Source organism: Nicotiana sylvestris, chromosome 9, assembly GCF_000393655.2.
Source record: "Nicotiana sylvestris chromosome 9, ASM39365v2, whole genome shotgun sequence".
Classification (NCBI taxonomy): Eukaryota; Viridiplantae; Streptophyta; class Magnoliopsida; order Solanales; family Solanaceae; genus Nicotiana; species Nicotiana sylvestris.
In genome coordinates this window covers 26,344,659-26,367,005 of record NC_091065.1, presented here as the reverse complement: position 1 = coordinate 26,367,005, position 22,347 = coordinate 26,344,659, and the positions used below count along the sequence as shown (strand labels likewise).

General features: G+C 35.6%; 1 protein-coding gene and 2 long non-coding RNA genes across 3 annotated transcripts; 1 reads left to right on the top strand and 2 right to left on the bottom strand.

Annotated features, from left to right (window-relative positions):
- The first annotated feature begins 4,629 nt into the window (after window positions 1-4,629).
- LOC104240653 (oxygen-dependent coproporphyrinogen-III oxidase, chloroplastic) lies at window positions 4,630-10,040 on the top strand. Its single transcript, XM_009795517.2, has 8 exons — window positions 4,630-5,328; window positions 5,955-6,030; window positions 6,975-7,069; window positions 7,243-7,326; window positions 8,721-8,808; window positions 9,249-9,373; window positions 9,456-9,554; window positions 9,659-10,040. Exons 1-8 carry the CDS (start codon window positions 4,771-4,773, stop codon window positions 9,725-9,727), a joined length of 1,194 nt encoding a protein of 397 aa, XP_009793819.1. The 5' UTR covers window positions 4,630-4,770; the 3' UTR covers window positions 9,728-10,040.
- A 1,763-nt stretch (window positions 10,041-11,803) lies between these two features.
- LOC104240652 (uncharacterized) lies at window positions 11,804-13,129 on the bottom strand. Its single transcript, XR_714498.2, has 2 exons — window positions 13,024-13,129; window positions 11,804-12,240 (listed from the first exon to the last, which is right to left on the bottom strand). It is a non-coding gene; the product is annotated as an uncharacterized lncRNA (long non-coding RNA).
- A 3,371-nt stretch (window positions 13,130-16,500) lies between these two features.
- Window positions 16,501-17,689, bottom strand: LOC138877161 (uncharacterized). The gene is made up of 3 exons (XR_011402498.1): window positions 17,604-17,689; window positions 17,445-17,497; window positions 16,501-16,884 (listed from the first exon to the last, which is right to left on the bottom strand). It is a non-coding gene; the product is annotated as an uncharacterized lncRNA (long non-coding RNA).
- Between the last annotated feature and the right edge of the window lie 4,658 nt (window positions 17,690-22,347).

Here is a 22,347-nt window from a genome sequence, read left to right as displayed (position 1 = left end):
ACGGCTACTTTGAGACACACCAGATGCAGGACACATTGATTCAGTCTTCCATTTTTATGTTTTTTTGGTGTAAATAATATTTTTGTATATATTAACAACAATATTTAATCGAATATGACAGTTACTTTTTTTAGTTCTCATTTCGTTTTATAGTATTTGGTATAGTAACACAACAACTTAAACTTAACTTCCACTTAAATTAAAATAAAATTTAGTACAACAAACAAGGAAAACATTACTACAACACAAACACAAACATAACAGGCCAACATAATAAAAATACATGACATATGAAAATGACACTAAACACATACACGCCAATGCTCCATCCTCAGTTGTCATTTATTCTTCGCTCCAACCACTTAAATCGTTCTTCCATTTGTTCTTTTTCTTCTTCTAACTCTTTCACTCTCGCTTTCACCTCCGCAAGTTCCCGTTTATATTTTTCATTGCGTTCCTTGTGTGCTTCACAATTCCATTTTGCTCTCCATTTTTTATCTTCCACCTCCTTCAGTTTCTCCCTCATTTCTGTAATAATTCTATCTCCCTCCTTTTGTATTCTCTGCTGGTATAACCACATATTATGAAAATCCTGTAATCTCTTCCTGTAGCTTTCCTGATAACATGGTTCCTCAGCCCATTCATCAAATTCACAAGTAGGTTCGCCGGGTTGCTTGTACAACGTGTTCATACATCACCAATAGCGGCGTCCAGCGTTAACACCTTCCCACCCACAATCCATCATGCATGGTTTTCCACAGAAGCAAATTGGTGGACGACCAGGTTGAGCCATTTGTGAAATATTTGCTTATAATAAAAAAACCTTACTTACTTTTAATGAAATATTTCTGGGGGAAATTTTGAGCACACAAAATAACTACAATGAGCCCATTATTTATAGGCGAAACAACACACATATAGCGCCATATCTAATGGCGCTATATTAGATAGCGCCATATCATGATGTTTACAAGATGACTTTATGTCAGCCGGTCAGCTTTTTTAGTTCGACAAGACAACACACACATAGCGCCATATATAATGGCGCTATATTTTGCGTATTAAATATCGTGATGTCGACAAGACAACACACACATAATAAATATACCGATAATTATATTAAATTATTATTTAAATAGGTAAAATGGGAAAGTACAAATCATAATTAACAAACAAGAAAATTTTATTTCATAAATACTTAAATCGTATACATAACAACTAATTATTACAACATGAACTCATGGGTAGTTAGGTACAATAGAAGAACACCCGCCCTGAGCTTGATTACTGTTGCCACCCAAAGGACATTTTCTACGGTCGTGTCCTGTTTGCGAGCATATACCACATTTGCGCGCATATACGGTATCACTAACATCCATTTGGTTCTGTATACGCGTTCTCTTTTGCACCTGTCTTTTACGCAAATAAGACTTGTTACACACCATTTTAAATGGTTCTGAGGGCCAGTAATGCTCAGCACCCACTGGCTGCAACTGACCACTATATGTGTTTAGGTATTTGGAAACACTATATTGTTGATCAATATAATTGGTCTCCGCATAACCAACACGTTAAAAACAGTTGATGGCATGTGAGCAAGGCATGTGGTAGATTGACCATTTCCCACATGAGCATAACCTTGTAGATTCATTTACAGTATGTACATTATTACCCCGATTATTATGGATAGCGGTGCAAACTTCAAAAATACCTCGTTCGTTATCATATTGCAAAAAGGAATGCCAATTTGCCCGCCGTCTGTATTTCTCTAATCTCTTCATAGGCACTGACATAAATTCAACACCCCTTTACATCAATTCCGTTGCAGCTGCAGACCATTGCACAAACCTCTCTGCCATCTGCTTGAATGACATACGCACCATGGCTGTGACGGGCAATCCTCTTGCCGACTTTAATAACCCGTTGAAGGACTCTGACACGTTTGTAGTAAGAATTCCCCAGCGTCTGCCACCATATGCATGCAGCGTCCACTTTTCAGGGTCATGTCGCATTAACCAACGATATGCTGCCTCATCTTCTTGCCTGATAGAATCCATATGCCTCCTGAATTTATGCTGTTGGTGGTCTGTTGCTGCCATCCACATCAAATTATGTAGATCCTTTTTGGGATGTGCCTTCTGGAAATTGGCCTTCAAGTGCCTCACACAGTAACGATGGTATGCATAAGGTTCTTGCCATGTAGGAAGGTTCTCCACAGAACTTAATATACCCCCGTGCCGATTAGATATTAGACAAATACCTGAACGCTGTTTGACAACGTGGTCTTTCAGGTGGTTCAAAAACATTGTCCACGTCTATGTGCTTTCATTGGCACAAATAGCAAAGGCTAGAGGAAATATCTGTCCATTAGCATCCACTGCCACGGCTATCAATAGCTTGATATCGTACTTTCCATAGACATGAGTTCCGTCTATGGATATTACGGGCCGGCAATACGGAAAACCATCAATTGCTGGCTTAAACGCCCAGAACACGTAATTGAATATATATTCTGGTTTACCCGGACTCCGCTCAAGCTTCCATTCAATAACTGTTCCGGGGTTAAAGTGCTGCAGTGCAGCCATGTACCTAGGCAGATCCGCAAATGACTTATCCCAGTTACCATAGACTATTTCAAACGCTCTTTTGCGCCCAAGATATGCCTTTCTTTTAGTAATTGTGTGGCCATGTTCCTGGTGGACTGTTGTAATGCACTCTTTGATTTTATACCTTATGGACGCTTCGATGTGCGGAATAAGTACAAAAGATATCAAGTCAATATCCAAGTTGAAGTGATTCCCGTTGAAAGTGTCCATTTCGCATGTGTGGGTGGGAATGTATTTACCCACTTTCCACATACCTGTCTTCTTCTTCGACGCACGCAACATCCAATTACATGGCCAAAACCACCTGCGGCAAATAGCCTTGTATACCGTCGGACTTGACTCCGATACCTGCATCTCACGACACTCTTTAACATTGTGCATTTTACAAGCCCTGCTTACGCGTGCTTTATCAGGAAAAAGCATCCCCTTTGCAAGCACCGTTGGTCTAGACTCATCCCACATTGCTGTCCGGATTTCATCAAAATCCCTTGTGAGAGCTTCCACATCCGGCACGGCTGGCAAGTTATCAATATAAGGAATCTCCCTTGAATGAAACGACACTTCAGACTCGTACACTTTTCGTCTATGGGGGCTCTCTTCAAATCGGGTCCTTCCTCCTCGTCCTCTTCATCACCATCCTCACGAGCAAATGGTGTCTCGTCTCCCGATTCATCGGCATTGTTATCGTAATCGTTGTTCTCTTCCTCACTCTGTGCATCTGCCAGATCCTGATGTAATACGTCGTTTTCGGGCAATTGAGTGAGTACGGGTAGTTCAACTTGCTCGTTTTCACTGCACATTTCAACAAAAATATAAGCTACTAAATTAATAAATGCTTTACATATGGCTATATCATTTCACTTACAAGTCGTAATGTGATGACATTCCATGATGGACGTTTTCAGTTAGGTGATGACTACCGGATGGGCCACTTGTAAAATTCATATCCGGCCGGTACCCCTTATTAAATAAATGAGCGTTAAAATTAATTTAATACGCCAAAAATATACACAATTAACACAAATGAAAATTGAAGTTTACCACTCTTCTTGTGAATTATGGAAAACAGGGCATAAATTATTTTCTCGCTGCTCATTCGCCGACGGTGATAAATTTAAATCAAGAAAAAATCTTTCATCCGGAACATGTCCGGCAAAAACTGATCCAGAATAACCACCCGATGACTGGGGGTTATCTCTACTACGCACAACCTCGTTTTTTGGAACGTCTTCGACCTTCACGTACATCTCCAACATTGTGATTACAAGAAATTCCCGGCATTCGTCCGGAGTCCTCAGGAAATCACTCAAAGTGTCATCATCGTCGATGTTAAACTCTGAGTAAAAAGCAACCCCTTGCGGCGTAACGGAATACGGATATCTTCCGGTTACTTTGAGTATCACTGAACGTTTTCTCACACTCATTTTTTTGCATAACAACGATATCAATGTTTCGTACTCCATTGAAAGTGGCAATTTAACATTACACTTAGCAGGTAAACTGTAGCCCACAGAGTTATTCTCCATCACAACCTCACCCCCCAATATAATACTCTTATTCTACGTTCTTCAGACATAATGAAAAAATGCTGGAGAATTTAACAACAATAGAAACCAACAAGAGTTAAAAATATTTTTTGAATGAAGATATGCGATTCTACGATGTTTATATAGGAAATGGCTAGCCGGGGAGGTTTTTTTTTTTTTGTATATAGCGCCACAAAAAGTGGCTTTATACGCTTTTGAATTATTGAACCCAAAAATTATTGGTGGGGTCAGGTAATAAGGGATATAGTGCCATTAATAGTGGCGCTATGTAAGATGTGTCAGCCTTTAATTAGTATAGCGCCACAACAGTAACGGTGCAGTTACCGTTGCTGTTTAGCGCCACTTTTTGTGACGTTATATATAGTTTGGTAACTTTTTTTAACACTTATTTCCGTATTTTGAGTAAAAAAAATCATATTTTGGTTCCGGACTCCGTAAACTAGAGGAGTAAATCCTGTGGGTACGAGAGAGCAGTCAAATGAAACAAACTGCTGGCTTCACCCTTGGATTCTAGTAACCCCCTTATCACAAAATCATCCATTCTCCTCATCCTCCAAGAGCAAACCCATTAATAAGCTACTCTTTCTTCTCTCGAATTTCCACACTATTAATCAGCAATGCTTACTCCAATTCTCTCTTCTCCTTCATCCTCTTCCACTCCCACTTCCCAATTTCCTCATTCTTTCCATTCTTCACCTTCATTTTTAACTAAACCCCTAAACTTACCCTTTACTGTATCCTATAAAACAGCTAAAAAACCAACACCCAACTATTCTTTTAAAGTTCAAGCAATGATTGAGAAAGAAGTAGCTGAATCCCATAAGCCAGATACATTTCTTCGAGAATCGGATATGGGGTCCAATGTTACTTCAAATTCGAGTTCCGTTAGAGGTCGATTTGAGAAAATGATAAGAGAAGCTCAAGACAGTGTGTGTTTGGCAATAGAAAAAGCGGACGGAGGAGCAAAGTTTAAGGAAGATGTTTGGTCAAGGCCTGGTGGTGGCGGTGGAATTAGTAGGGTTTTGCAAGATGGGGCTGTTTTTGAAAAGGCTGGTGTTAATGTTTCTGTTGTTTATGGTGTTATGCCTCCTGAAGCTTATCGGGCTGCTAGACCCACTGATAATGGAAATGTCAAGCCCGGCCCTATTCCCTTTTTTGCTGCTGGAGTTAGCTCTGTAAGTTTCAACTTTTCTGCCCTTTTTTAAAGTGTGTTACTTTCCCACATTTATCTTTTGTAATTCAAAATTTTCCTGTTTTTTTTTATAATATGGATGGTAGTTTAGAATTTATGTTTCTTTAGTTTCTACTGCTTAATTAACAGCCGGTAGAATGCTCAGTGGTGGAGCCAGAAACTTATATAACGGGATTCAAAAGTAGCAATTTTTGAAAAATATTCTCTTATTACAAGGGAATTCAATAACTTGTATATAATTAAAAAACATACGTTTTCGTCCTATTTGCATAGTATAATTTCTCAACCAAGGGGTTCAGTTGAATCCACTTTCTTCAACCTAGCTCCACCATTGCGAATGCTAGAGCCCATTTCTCAATATTAAAAACTTGTTCCGATCATCCGTTCGACTCTTCTGGGACCCATTTCGTTCCAATACTAGATCATTTTGTTAGAAATGAATTAGGGGTTCTCTACAATGTTCTTTAAATCTTACCCTTATCAGTATGCTATAAACTAAAGTAATCAGCTTTCTTAATTTCTTTCTTTTTTGGTGTTCGACAAAACTTTACTCCATCCAGAGTTTTATGTGAAAATTCTAAAGATTACTCTGTTTTATGTTTTCCCCAGGTGCTGCATCCAAAAAATCCATTTGCACCAACTTTGCATTTTAATTATCGTTACTTTGAGACTGATGCGCCAAAAGGTATTCCTTCTCTTGATTATGGTTATTTGTTGCCGATGATTCCAATTTGTTTAAAGATGGAACAAGATTTCATCAGTGATAAAGAAGAAGTTGCACGAGATGCAAGCGAAATCCTGTTATGGTTGCATGACTGAATTTGCATCGGGATTATATTCTTAAAATTGTACCAGGGAGGAATGAGGAAACTTAATCGTGTCGAAAACGTTGAAAGACATCATTTGGTTGAAGTGAGGTTGTAAATATGCAAGTTGATCTTTTTTTTCCGCACCATGGCCCGTGTTTTATATCTCTATGCCTCTCACAAACTTGCACTACCAATAGTTTTTTTTGGGATATTGCAGTTTTAGTTCCTTAATTACATACAAACTTCAATATGGTTTTCGTAGTATCCAACTAAACACATTTGTTAAAATCATGTCGTAAGCTGTCTTTTGATATTGATGTAAACTTATTACTGATTTCATACACTCCCTGCAAGTTTGAAGAGAGGGAGGATAAATTGCTTTACATATTTTGCACCTTCTTGGTGCAAGTTTAAATGAAATTTCTCACCTTATAAAAAAGAATATCAAACTGAACACATTTTGACCAATTAGTATATAAAAATTAAAATGACCACCTCTTATTAGAGAAGGTGACTAGTCATATATGGTTTAACAGTTAATAATTGGTTAAATTTGCAGAATTATTTGGAAAATGAACCAAAACCACACATTTATTAATAGGAACCTTGTGCTTTATTGGATATCACAATTATCAGCGTTTTATCACTAATAAAAATTAGTGCATGACAGGAATGAATGAAACTGCTGCAGTTATAAGTCATCAAGATTGTCTAGATATACCTTTTATCATTTCATGTGTATGATATGCCATCCTGCTGATCAGCCTATAGAGGAGAGCTTTATGAACTATAAAGTTACTTGTGATCAATATAATTGCAGATGCACCAGGAGCACCAAGGCAATGGTGGTTTGGTGGTGGTACTGACTTTACACCTGCTTACATTTTCGAGGAGGATGTCAAGCACTTCCATTCGGTATAAGTGCACACATAGATGGTTTTCGTCTTTGAAATCTCTTTATCTTTAGTTCGCAATTTCTGCATGTCAAACTGAGATAATTACCATGAGAAATGCAGTGAAGACATTTTTCCCATGTTTGATCGTGATTTTCTGTTTGCATTACATGAAGCAGACTGACTGTTTTGTAGGTGCAAAAAGCTGCTTGTGATAAATTTGATGCTAGCTTCTACCCTCGGTTTAAGAAATGGTGTGATGACTATTTCTATATTAAGGTAAGCGAGCATTGTTTTCTAACATGTTGAAGTTGTTTTATATTTGAATTTTCTCGTCAAAATTTGGAGTACTTAAGATAAATAGGGACAAGAGGGGTTGCTCTGATGGTAAGCAACCCCCACTTCCAACTAAGAGGTTGTGAGTTCGAGTCACCCCAAGAGCAAGGTGGGGACTTCTTGGTGGGAAGGATGCCGAGGGTCTATTTGGAAACAGTCTCTCTACCCATGGTAGGGGTAAGGTCTGCGTACACACTACCCTCCCTAGACCCCACTTGTGGGATTATACTGGGTTGTTGTTATTGTTGTTGTTGTTAAGATAAATAGGGAAACTCTGCATGGGCCATTGAAATATTTTGAGTTTGGTTATTTACTCACTAGCTTTAGATTGTTTTAGCTGAACCCTTAATAAATTTGATTTAAAACAACTTAACATTTCCAGAAAAACCAGAGCCGGGGATCCATATTAAGTAAATCACATGACTTACATGTGATACTATCTAACAGCTAAATAGTCTTTTGACAGATGTAGCTCCTTAAATCACAGAAAACCGTCTAACAATCCTCCCCAATAGGTGCAATAGTTTTCTTGTGGTTTTTGAGGTCGTATATTAATCTGTTGTGATTCTTCCATGTTCACTCCTTAAATTGTAGGTCAAAGCTTCGGTTCCTCTAGAAACCTGCTTCTGTTGGTTGCTGGAACTGGCAAATGAAAGCTCTAAAATTTTGGTATTCCTGTTAAAGTACCTCTTGGGGCTATTCACTTCTCACCCCTGAAACCTCTGCTCTCCCTTAGTAAAAGTACTATATAAGCCCAGAGATTCTCATAAAAGATATTCAGAGGCCTTCATAAACCTTTAGAAATATTTATGATATGTAACATGTTAATCCTCTTATGCAACTGTTTAGCCAAAGGCAAGCAATAGCAGCTCTTTCTCTTTCCTCTTTATATCTGCATATTTCTGTTAAGGACCAGCATTATTGTGCAGGATCCTTGAGTTGAAAACTCTTTCCGCTTTTCTGAATTTAAATTGTTGGAAGCTTATAATGGGGAAGGGGAACCTTGGCGTAGCTGGTAAAGTTGCTAAGTTGCTGCCATGTGACTAGGAGGTCACGGGTTCGAGCTGCGGAAACAGTCTCTTGCAGAAATGCAGGGTAAGGCTGCGTACTATAGACCCTTGTGGTCCGGCCCTTCCCCGAACTCCACGCATAGCAGGAGCTTAGTATACCAGGCTGCCCTATGGAAGCTTATAATGGGCTTTCTCTTGTGTTGCCATTGCCTATTCTTTTAGTTGTTGAGTTGAAGTATGTTTCTTTATTCTGGTTGCCTATTCTTTTAATTGTTAAATCGAAGTATGGGCACGTTATAGCTTTTCATTGAGCTTATTGTCTTGCAGCATCGTGATGAGAGGCGAGGTCTTGGAGGAATATTTTTTGATGATTTGAACGACTACGATCAAGAAATGCTTCTTTCCTTTTCTACAGGTAAATGGTGTGAAAAGACCCACATGTGCTTGTAAATATTCTTTGTTAATGGAGGAGACAGAGCAGTCAACTTATCATAGACAAAGCTTACTTTTTAGCCTAAAAGGCAAAATGACATCTGTTAGTTCGACAGCTTATCTCGAGAAGGGAGTGAGTTGTGTGCTTGTTTCCTCGTATGCATTCCATGGATGAATATCCTAGATGATAATGCCTTTAAGACTAAGATTTCAAATGCTGCTAAAGGAGTTGTTGATATGCTGGAAACTATATTGCTGAACTAGATTATATCCTATTTTCATTTTTTCCTGAAATAATTAGGACAATAACAATGCCTATTGATTGCTTAATCTAGCAACTATAGTTATTTCAAGCACGGAGAACTTTTCAATTGCTTTAATGGATAAAATACCTTCCTTGAAGAGTCAATTTTGGAACTGTAGAGTGTGCAAATTCCGTCATTCCAGCATATATACCTATCATAGAGAAGAGGAAGGATACCCCTTTCACGGACAAACACAAAGCATGGCAACAACTACGGAGGGGCCGCTATGTGGAATTCAACTTGGTAAAATACTCTGTTCCCTTAGTTTCTATTTTCCTATCTATAATGATTATTGTTTAACCCCTTCTTCCCCTTGTAATTGCAGGTTTATGACCGTGGAACTACATTTGGTCTCAAGACAGGAGGCAGGATTGAGAGCATTCTTGTATCTCTTCCATTAACGGCACGATGGGAGTATGACCATGTAAGCTCTACTCTGCTCTCTGCTTTATTGATATCATTCTTACATAAGAGGAAAGCTGGAAAAACATCTTTGAATATCAACAAAATGATTGTTCCTCAATGCAGAAACCAGAAGAAGGGACTGAAGAATGGAAACTCTTGGATGCTTGTATCAACCCTAAAGAATGGATCTGATAATTGCCAAATCAATGTAAAAGTTTGCCTGTGTTGGTCTTATGTTATTTCGCCCTCTGTTATCAAATTTCCTTTCTTATGCTTTCTTTTGTTCTTTTTGTTGGTTTGGAGGCACGAGAAAGGTCAGGAATTACTTATGTAGAATTTTGTTAGGATTCTTAGTTGTACAATGGGATTGCATTTAACCTAATATGATAGAGAGAGAATTTCTTATGTGAGTTATGTATCTTATTCTCAAATTTTCTATTCCACTATCTGAACCTGCTGTTGTAGCAAGGGCAGGAGAAATAGTATGAAGTTTCAGTTATCTTTTCATGGTGTACAGTGTATTTTATTAGAGGAATTCCTTTTTCCTGGCCAAATTTTTTCGGCTTGTTTAAGAATTCGAGTATTCTCCTACTTCACCTATTTTCCTCTGGAGCTAGTAGTGATAATGCAGGTATATTTGAGAATCATGTGCTGTATTTGTGTGCACTCCTATTGCAAGTGCATATTTGACTGCAGGATAAAAAAAGACTTTGTTGGTAGACTAGCAATTACAAGGGAAGAAAGTGCTTTTGAGGGATAAGAAAAGGAAATGTGCCTGGTCCAAAACTTTGTTGGGGCCATAATTCATGATTGGTTGCCAAAGATGATAACCAACTGATACATATATGAGCAGTATATGCCAGCTAAATTGAGCTAATTTGGGAACAATGCATTTGAACTACCAATGAATACCGTCTGCATTACCAGTAATTCTGCTCGCTCATACAATTCGTGGGTATAAATGCTGTGTAACTAACTAAATAATATTCTTCTTCTTGATCATGCGCCTTTACATATCAGCATGAGGTTCATGACAAGCAGAATTGTACATATCAAAGTTTGGAGGATGTATAAATGTAGTTGGTAGATGATGGCATGGCTTTAACTGGAAACATGGAATGTGAGATGAAGTACGAAGGCAGGCGGTAGTGAAACCTTATAGGCATATGATCTACGTCCTCTCCAAAATCTAATCTGGTCGGAAAATACATAGCAACAACTAACAACTTATTAAATGCCTTTTGGATGGGAGTGAATCTGCTGTGTTGAATCTTCTGTTAGACTCGTTCTTCTTCTGCAAATTCTATGTCAGACCTCTTGTTATTCTGCTGATGACTTTTTTTCGAGCTCGAGATAAGTGGTACTACATCAGCTTCAACCTGAGCTCCTAAGGCAAATGTACTAGAGGAGCATTGGCATAAAATGCTTCATAAGGAGTAATTTTTATGGCAGAATCTTAGGTAGTATTACACCACCATTCTTCCACAGACAGGAACCAACCAAATCATGATATGACTTCGAACAAAAGCACCTTAAATAGATCTCCAAGTAACGATTTAACAACTCATTTTGCCCATCGATTTGGGAATGATAGGCAGTTGAAGGAATCAAAGTGACACCCCGGCATAAAGAGGATTCTTGCCAAAACTTTTCTAACAAAAATAGGTCCCTATCATTCATGTTTGACTCAGGCATCCCATGCAACTTGAAAAATGTGATCCCTTAAAAGTTGTCCTAACTCGGAGCTGTAAACAGATAGCAGAGGGCCAAGAAGCAGGGGCGGCTCAACAACATCAGGCCTAAAGCAATACCTTAATGAGAGGCCTTAATATATATATACATTTAATAAGCATCGTTTTTTTTTTAAATTAGGCGAGTATGTGAAATAAAAAAAATGAGATTTTGGTTTTATAAAATACAAAAAATTGAATGAATTTGCGTTGATTGCATCACAACTGATGTGACTCCTTTTTTTTAGTCGGTCCCCTTTCTATATTTAGTTATAATTCAACTTTAAAATTTCCTTTTTACCCTTAATGAGATAATTTATAGCCACACAAGTTTATATGATTTGTTTTAGATCATAAGTTTCACAAGTCTTCCTTTATTTTATAAACTCCATGTCCAATCAAACACTTTCATATAAATTGGGATGAAGAAAGTATAATTTATGCAAGGAAAATAAATGATAAGTAAGATTATTAGATATAGTTACATGACTAACTAATGAATAAAGAAATATAATTCAGAAAAAAACGTATAATAAGATTGACAAAAAACTATTTTGATTATATTAATTAGAAGAATAAATTGAGTTATTAAAAATTAATATGACAATAAAGAAATAAATTTATCAATCATAAGAAATAAGGAAAATGCATAAGTACCCCTGATCTATAGTCGAATTTTCAACTACACACTTATTTGCGCGGGATCCTATTACCCCTAAACTATTTTAAAGTGTAACAAACACACCATTAATAAGAGATAACCACATGAGTGTTTTGTCGGTGAGTTGCATGCGCTTTTACCACTTAAAAATTGATTACTTTTTCGCCGTCTTCTCTCATACTTCATCTGAAACCCACTTGGCCACCGGAGAAACAAAAGTCCAGCGAGCCATAAAAAAACTTGAGCTCTTATCACCGTCAAAACACCATTATTAACAACAAAGACCAGCCTCCACCTTCATCTCCATCCTCGCACTGCCAAAATATCCCCAACAATCATTAAGTCATAAAAAATAGCACCACTAAAAATCTCCGGTCACCATTTTTTTGGGGAACATACATATTTCTTCAATAACCAAAGCAAATGATGAGAATATTCTATAATAATGATGGATTTTCGTAATAATTGAGTTCAAGTTGATCTTGAAGAGTAGAAATTTCACCTAACTCACATTACCATTTGAGCCAATTGCTTAGAAAAAGGAAAATCAGTTAATGTGTATGCTTTAAGAAAGGGTTTGATTTGTAAGATGTTCTCAAAAGAATTTCAGTCGAGAATTATTTGTTCATGAAATACATTAATTGCTGGTAATTTTTAATCCAGACAGCCGCCATCCGTTTGGATTGACTTAAAAAATATGGCTTTTAAGCACAAGTAACTTTTAATTGCGGTGACTAATTTTATAAATAAGTAGTTACCTGTTTGGATAAAAGTGCTTAAGCTTAAAAAAAGTTATTAAAGTGTTTGGTAAACAAATGCTGGTAAACACTTTTTTCTATTAAAAAGACAAAAATATCACCTAAAACAAATCAAGAACCTACATCTTTCTCTTGCTTATTATGTAACAATATGCCAAACTTCGATTTTTATATAAGCGGACCATGACCAAACATAAAACTTGCAAAAAGATTGTTACCATATATATTTTTTTAAATGTAAAGTCTTAAAACCAGGCTTGAGATAATCTAGGTATACAAATACCTCAAAGAAAAAGCATATAACAAGATGAATAAGAAAAGAAGAAAGAATGAACTTACGGTAAAGATGGAAGATAAAGGAGAAGAAGAGGAAAGAAGATGACAGTGGGAGTAGTTAGATATTTTAGGATTTATTTGATGAGGGTGGTTTTGGGATTAGTAAAAGTTATACGGGACAAGTAAGTAATTTCTTTGGTCAAAATAAGATGGTTTTTAAGCAAAAAAAAAAGAGAAGTTAGGATATTCAACTTGTGATTTTTAGCTTTTTGTAAGCCTTTTTTTAAGCTATTTTTTTTTACCAAACACTCCAAATATCTAAACAAGCTAAAGCTTTCAAAATGACGAAAAATAGCAAGATGAAAGGGGTTAGAGAGGATGGTTATAATAATTAATTTAATTAAATGTAATTAATTCCATATTGTCCAATTGAAAATTGACATTTGTACACATTAGTTAGTGTTTGACTCATTTTACATCTGTGACGCGCTCCCATGAAAGTTGAAGCACGTGCATTGCCACATCTGAATTTATTACACTTTAAAATAGTTATAACAGGACCCCAAAAAGATAAAATGTGTAATTGGAAAGCGAGTTATAGATTAGGGGAGTACTTATGCATACTCCTTAAGAAATAATATAAATAATATCTAAAGTAGTAATTTTGGGGCCCATAAATTCTTGGGGCCTAAAGCGGGTCTGGCCACCCCTGCCAAGAAGTGCCCATATTTACTCATCTTAGTCTATCAACTATCAGCCAAATTATAGAGAAAATTTTACTTTATACTCATTAATTCTAAGTTATTTACCCTTTAATGTTCAGGTTCAAATTATTTACTACTCCTACTCATGGGATCCAAATTATTTACCCGGTTATTTTCGCTGTAACTGTTTTGTGCATGTCTCCACCGCCTCCGGTCATCTCTTGCAGAATTGCATTGTGAAAAGGAAAGGAAAAAAAAAACGCAGAAATTCCAAATCCCAAGTGAAAAGGGAATTCAATGAGTTTATATTTAGCAAGTAGCAGTAAAAGTAAAAGCTGATAAAAACTGCACACAAGTTTTCAGAGTAGCAAAAATCATAGGTCGTCCAGGTAGCAAATTGTTTGCAGAAATCGTTATGTTCGGCTGAGCCTGCTGAAGGGTCAGCATGATTTTGAGATGTTGATTCGTCAAATGTAAAAATTGGTTTTCCAAGAAGATGGAGTGGGTGCACAGGCCATATCAAGTTTTTAACTACTCTATGATTTAAAATGTCGAGTGTAAACTTCCTAGACTTTCGAAATTTCTTTAATAAAACAATGACTTTCGAAATTTCTTTATTTGGCAATGAGTTTAAAATTTTTATTTTGAAGATTTCTTGTTTGATTCAAAGTGGGTGCTGTTAAATATTGCTTATATACCTTTTGAAAGTTCGTACTGAAATTTGACAGCATTTGGAGCTAATTTGAGGTAATTGAGATCGAAATTTTAAGTCGAAAATCGAAAAAGAACACAACTACCAATCGTATACTGCTACGGTATACAATATGCTATAGGAGTATATAGCTATACTGCAACAGTATACTATTATAGCTTACAATATACTGCATCGATGTATTATAATAATCGAAGAAGAACACAGTTACCTAATAGTATACCGCCAGTATATAATATACTATAGGAGTATATAGTTATATTGCAACAATATACTATTATAGTATACAATATATTGTTATAGTATACTGCAACAATATGTAACAGTATGCTGTAATAGTATACAATATACTATAATAGTATACTTATTACCCGTAAATTCACTTGCCTTTTCTCTTTTAATTTGCTTTAATCTTTTATCCAGCGTGAGGGGCAAATTGAAAATGCAAAAAAATAATAATATTATAGTATGTTATATAATGTAACGGTATACTCGTACAATTAGATCCTTTTAGAATTTGTTGAAATTTTTATTGACAAGTAATATTATTTCAGTTTAATAATTGAATTAATTTTTTTTTTAAACTCTTTGCGTACAATTGTATACCCTGTTGGTATAGATATATACTATACTAGTATCATATGTTAGTTAATATTTTTTGGTTGTATTAACTATATTTAATTTGTACACAATTTGATTTTTCTTTAGTAATAATATAAAAAAAAGAATAATAAAAAATAGTAAAAACAGTAAATGAAATTAGACTATAAAGAGAAAAAGAATGTAAAAAAAAAGAAGTTAAATGAAATTAGAAAAGGAAAAAAGAAAAAAATAAGAAGAAAACGAGAAAAAAAAGGAGAAAAGAAAAAAAAAGAAAAGAAGCATAGAAATAAAAAAAATTGGAGAATAAAGAAAAAATTCCCCACAAAAACTACTATGGGTAGGAAATGTAATTAGTTTATGGGTAGAAAAACAAATGGATAGACAAAGGTAAATAGTTTTGTTCTGTGGGTAACTGTGTCAAAACCCCCAAATTATAGTCTTCCCTTTTAATCGACAACCATTTTTTTTATCCATGCGAATTGTTGTTCATCTCTATTTCCTGGTTATTGTGTTATTGGTGTCATCTTTCTGGTTTCTTTTGTTGTTACTGCTGCATAGTCTCGTTCTATCTTCTTGTGTCGAGGGTCTATGGAAAACAACCCCTTTACTCTTTTGGAGTAGGGGTAAGGTCTACGTATACATTATCCTCCCCAGGCCCCACTTGTGGGATTTCACTTGGTTGTTGTTGTTTGTTGTTGCTAATTGTTACTCATAATGCCATAAGACTGATAATAGGCTTCAATAGATATAGATAAGTATTACCTGATCTTTACCGTAGAATTTGTTAACAGTTCTTTTTATTGGAAGATACACAACATCAGGCAGTAATAGTAAGGGATGCATCAACAAGCTAAAAGCAGAAAATCACCACTACAACATATTGCATCTGTAGCTACGAAATACATTGTAGCGAAATATGAAAAATTTCGTGGCTAAACACTTTAGCCACAATATTTTTTTCCTAAGCATTCGTAGCAAAATATAGCGTAGCTAAATGTTAGCTACAAACTTTACATGATCCGTGGCTAAGGACTAATACTTATTGCCACAAATCTTTTTTATGTTGTAGCTGTGATGGTAAAAAAACTTGCCACAAAAAATATACTTGTAGCAGGTGGTTTTATTCTCTTGTCACGACAAATAAAATTTGTAGCTTTCTTCGTATTGTAGCCACAAGATTTTGTATTGTAGCAAGAGATATAATTTGTTTGCTACACAAGCTCAACTTTTGTGGCTAAATTTATAATTTACTCTCGTGGCAATAGTACTTGTGTTTAGCTATGAATTCCATAATTTCGTAGCAATAGACTGAAGAATTTGCCACGATCAGCTTTAGCTACAAGAATTTATATGTTGTAGCTAACAATCCATATTTTAGAATCAAATATATAAATTTTTAGGAAAATATTTTTTCTATTATTTTTAATAAATGATATACATTAGTAAAAATACATAATTAAAGGTTCAACAATATCATTCAAGATAAATTAAAATATTGATATACTCAAAATGTAACGGTATTCTTTTACAAGAGAAAGAATAATTTCATACAGATCCACAGTACATAACTCTTTTACAACACGAATAATAAAGTTCAAAAAAAAAAAAAGCTAGCTAATGTGAGACTGGATAGTGATGGTAACCTTTAGCGGCCAGTGAAGAAGTGAAAACCCAAAAGTGCTCCAATGTTTTTCTAATACCAGGTTTTGATGGCGAGTTGAGAGACATTAGTGGATTGTATTTGTACCAAATGCGTGAAAGAAATTGTTGTTCTTGTGGATATCAAGAAGGCAGGCACAATAAATAAGATCTTATAGCACTCCATCGATTATCTCACCCGGTGACACCACCTCCTGATCCAGCAAGACGGCAATGTTACCCTCTTGATCTTGCAGGACTACCAACCTATATATACAAAAATGACATCCACACCATAAGGTTAGTACATTAACTAGTTGGGACTTATCAATTACGTTTGAACATAACAACATTTCCTTTGGCAGGGTAAGATTTTGCTAGAAACAAAAATCCGCTTCTTTAAAACCTTAAGATTATTAATGCAATGTATATACCAAAAGACTTGCAAACCGTTCAAAACATAAGCCTTATTTAGCTCTTCTTAATTTGAAGTGCAACACTATAAGAAAATACTACCAATATCAAAAAAGTTGCATTTCTTCTTTGTATCTAATAACTAGGCATTTCCAACTCTTAAGTCTTGTAAATCCTTATGTTTGTAACTGCCAAAAAACTATATTCTCATATTTCTCGGCTCAAGGAAAAAGCACAAGCTAAACCAGTTCAACATCACACTTGTTTCATAACAACAAATAGTCCTAGAGTACTCTAAATAAAATATCAGAAGTCCTACATATTTTAACAAGAATTTTGTAAACACTTCATCCTTCAGTATGTAGTATATCCAATTGAATTTGTTTTGAGAAAGAGTGAATTATTATACATACCTCATGGTTATTAAACTTGTTTGTTTTTACATTGATGCCCATAACACAATTGCCTAAAAAGACAAAAAAAAAATCTTGTTAATTCTTTTACAAGAATTTATAACAGATAACAAAAGAGAAAAGTACAAAGCAACAAAAGAATTAAAAAAACTTGTAGACTTTTTAAACTTCTTAAAGAATCTTCATCCCAATTTTGTAATGTTGCTTTGTTGTTTCAGTCCATGAACTATGGCTCCTCCCAAAATTACCACTTTAAAATCTTCAAATTTTCACTCACTATATATAAAAAATAGGACAGAATATTAAATTGCTGAATAATTCGCAAATTAAAACCAAAAATTCATGTCAAGTAGGTATGAGAAAATTAGCAAACCGTAAAATATAGAGATACGAGCTTACCTCTTCTGCTCAAGAATAGAAAAGCTATGGGGTTCTCTCTCACTCTTCTTCTTTGTCGTTCTCGCATTTTTTAGTCTAGCCATGGTTGAAGAAAGAATTGGAAAAGTGGGGAAGGAGATGTGGGGGTAATGCTGTATTTTGTCCCGGGCCCGGGCCTTAGTGGGCCTAACGGGCCGGGCCTCGCGGTCCCGGGCTTCGTGGTCCCGGGCTCTGGCGGTCCCGGGCCTGGCGGTCCCGGTCTTCGTGGGCCTAATGGGTGGAACCGGCCCGTGACGGGCCTAAGCCCACATGGTCCTGTGCTTAATGGGCCGGGCTCGTGGGCTTCGCGGGCCTAGCGGGCTTTTTTTTTTTAAGACAATTTCTTGTAGTATCATGGCTATATTAATATGTAGTATATATGTATATCTAATTATTAAAGTGCTTGACGAAAAAGAAAATAACAAAACAATAGTAAAACACTAAATTGTCATGCATAAATATCACTTCTTGAAGTATATTATATTGTATCTTATGTATATATATTCTCTTATATATTTTCTTTTAGTATATGTATTGTATCTTATGTATTCAAACAAATATTGTTCAAGATAATGACAATATTTCAGATAAGGATATTCCTTCTCTATCTGAGATGGATTTCGACCCCAATAATATTTAATGATTCCACACCAAATTGATTTTAGCCCAGGTTCCCGGGCCCGTATTTATATTCAAAAAGAATAGCTATTAGTATTGCAGAAATTAATAAATTGATTTCTCAAAACAATTATTTGGGTTTATATGTTAAAATTTTAGGAGAACATATTGGTTCTCTTGATAAAAAACTTGATGATTTGACTATTTTAATAAAAAAAATGGGTACTAAGAAAGGACCAACTGATATTGTTCGCATAATATATTTTCTTGTAGTATATATATTGTATATTATGTATATATTGTAGCATAATATATTTTCTTGTAGTATATTATATTGTATCTTATGTATATATATTCTCTTATATATTTTCTTGTAGTATATATATTGTATCTTATGTATATATTGTAGCTTATAAATATATTTTCTTGTAGTATATATATTGTATATTATGTATATATTGTAGCATATAAATAATTCTAAGTATAGACAAAGAAATATTGCGAAAAGAAGCTCATGGGTAGAAGCAATAAATTTTATTACCAAAAAATGACATATCTTTCTTAGTCATCCTTCCCCCAATGGAATGAGCACAACAAGGTACTAATACCACCATTAGAAGGAAAAAAACTAAGGAAGATGTGCCAAAATACAAGTTACATATTATTCTATGTATTATCTCTAACAAATCTCATAAATCCTTCAAGGTTCGGAGGAGGTTGCGTTGGTGGTGGTGGAAAAGAAGCTTGTTCATCACCACTTCCGGGCGAAGCCGAATCCTCCGTAAGTTCCGCTATCATTTCTTCATAAGCTTCATCTATCGCCGGTTGTGCTTCTGCAATTCCAAAGTTTCTTCTTTCCGAGCGGATCCAATCTCTAAACAATACTGATTTTTCCAAGCTATCCCTCATAGACGCTCTATGATCACCTATTTGCAGTCTTGCTTGACTGAAAGCGCTCTCTGATGCAACAGTTGAAGCTTGAATTGATAAAATATCCCGAGCCATCCTTGCAAGAACAGGAAAATGTTTTTCCCTTGCCTTCCACCATTCCAAAAGATCAAAAGAGCCGTCTGGATTCTCCTTTTCAAGTCCCTGAGACAAATAAACTTGAAGCTCATTTAGATGTGAAGTTTCATCATAATTTTCACCTTGAGACCCCCTGAACTCCGTCCAAGATTTAAGAGCTTTTAAGCCCGCAACTCTTTTAGAGGATTGTGAGCTAGACGAAGTAGGGGTTGGAATAGTTGGCCTAGCATGCTCTAAGGCAAGTTGATAAGCATTATAAACTGTTTGAGCGTTAATCTTAATTGAAGCTTTTGCATCTGCAAGTGTCGCAATTTCCTCATTTGAAAGATCTAAAGCCTTATAAATCTTTCTCTAAGGCCATATTCATCACATTTTTTAAAATACTCTCTAAGTCTACTTCTACGGTTTGAATAAAAAAGCCAATTAAGAGCCATTCTAACCTTTTCAATTTCTATGTTTAATATTCGCATACCATCACCGACAATTAAATGATAAATATGACAAATACATCTAACATGGAAAATATTAGTAAATGCAGGATTTAGTGTTGTTGTAAGCATGCCTATAGCACTGGTGTTACTAGAAGCATTATCCATTGAAATTGCCATTATTTTATCGCTAAAGCAAAAATATCTACAAATATCTGCAACAGTGTTAGCTATAAATTTACCTGTGTGACGCGAATTAATTATTCTATATGCAATTATGCGTTTTTGCATTATCCATTCTTCATCTATCCAATGACTTGTAACAGTTAGGTAATCACAATCATTACCACTTCTACCAATATCAGTAGTAATAGAAATCCGATTAGGTATATGAGTAAATAAATAACGCAAATATTGTTCATATTCATGTTTGAATTTATAAATATCACTCTTAACTGTTGCGCGAGGCCAACCTTTATAAGTAGGATTAAACACTCTTCTAATATAATGAACCCAATTAGGATTAGAAGCAAAAGTATAAGGTAAGCACATAACAGTAATCATCTTTGCTAATTCTTCACGATCTCTATTTGGATCGTAATATAAAATACCTCCAGTGACAGTGTTAATTCCTGGTTGAACTAGATTTGAACCTGTACTAGGGTTAATCGCAGAATCTACACTTGTCCCCTCTAGATGCGCTTTCATTTGAAAAAATCTAGCCTTATCTCTAGGGTGTGTTTTTATGTGCCTAGTCAAACTACCTGTGCCGCTACGGTCTCCTACATATTTATGCGACATTAATTTCCCACAAGTTTTACACTTAGCCTTATTTTTTTCTCTTACTTGAGTAAAAAAATTCCAAACTAATGATGTTTCTAAGCGTTTAGCAGGTTCTCTATTAAAAGTAGGAGTTTCTACAGGTGGGTCGACCGGTGCATCACTTGGGTTATTAAGAGGACTAGTAGGTGTATCATCTAAATCCGGTGCTTGAGTTTCATCATCATCCTCATTTTCCTCATTATTTTCTAAGATGGTTTCATTAGGATAAAGAGCATTCATAATTTCATCATCTAATCTATCACCTGGTGCAACATTATGATAAAATTCACTATCGGTAAATTGAAAACAAGGGTGATCACTATCAAGAATTACGGAAGGAGGAGGACGTCTAGGTTGGCGACTACTTTCAACTTGCTTATCTTTTCTAGGTCGGGGAGCCGGGGGAAGGGTAGTTGGTTGGCCACTACTTTCACCGGTTTTATCTTTTCCTTTACCAAACATTTTTTTCAAAGTAAATGCCATATTAATTATAATTATGCAAACTAAACCACACAAAAATATATTCTAAAAACGTAAGAGTTGAAACGAGTTTACCGGATTGCCGAACAACTTCTTGAAAATTGAAAATCGTTGAACACTTGAAAACTTCAATTCAACAACTTCACAATTTTTCACGAAATTTCAACAATAAATTAAGTAATTGTAGTAGAGAGATTGAGAGAGATTGAGAGATATTGAGAGATATTGATGAATTGGTGAATAAAAATGAAAGAATGAGGGGGTATTTATAGTTGAGAAATGGGGAAAAGTGTAATTATATAAAGTTTGGGGTTAAACTAAAGTTTGGGGGCCAAATGGCCATTTTTTTAACTTAAAAAACGGTCATATTTTCAGCCCAAACGGCTAGATTTTAAATATGGCCGTTTGAATTTTTTTTTTTTTTTTGAAAAATAGCCGTTGGGCCCGCCAGGACCGGCCCAGGCCCGCCTGCCGGTCCCGGGCCAAACGGTCCCGGGCTCATGGGCTCAACCATGGAGACCAGCCCGTGACGGGCTCAGGAGGCCCACCAAGACCGGCCCACCCAGGACCGGCCCACCAGGCCCGTTAGGATCGCGGGCCCGGTCCGGTCCGGTTCAGGCCCGGCCCACCGAGCAGCATTATGTGGGGGTGGGATTGGCGGCGGAAAAGAATAGAATGTAGTTTAGGTTTTGGTGCTTTTGCTTTGGGCCAATTGCAATTAGTGTTTTTCGTTCCTTTACTTGTTATTATATTCTTGTGTATTGCTTTCTTTTATTTCTTAATTAATACATCTTAATTCAGTACAAATACAAAGAAATGTAAGTGCTAACAATTATAACTAAGAACACTACCTACGAAAATATAAAAAGAATACATATACAATTTATGTTAAGTAACATAGAAAAAATAATTATTTGCATAAAAATAAAGATATTCTTAATTAATTTCATCCTATATGATATTGTTAGTAGTTTGTTATATACTCCTATTTTTATTATATTAGATTCATATTTTAGTGTTTAATTAGATTTATAAAAAAAATTATGCTTATTCAAATTGAATAATTCGTGATCAATGTGAATAATTACAAGCACAAAGTTATACATTTACTG

Excerpts from the sequence above, each read along its gene's own strand:
- LOC104240653 (XM_009795517.2), top strand. The coding sequence starts at position 4,771 with ATGCTTACTCCAATTCTCTCTTCTCCTTCATCCTCTTCCACTCCCACT. Across the intron at positions 7,070-7,242 it reads ATGTCAAGCACTTCCATTCG|GTGCAAAAAGCTGCTTGTGA; the intron begins GTATAAGTGCAC and ends ACTGTTTTGTAG. Across the intron at positions 7,327-8,720 it reads ATGACTATTTCTATATTAAG|CATCGTGATGAGAGGCGAGG; the intron begins GTAAGCGAGCAT and ends ATTGTCTTGCAG.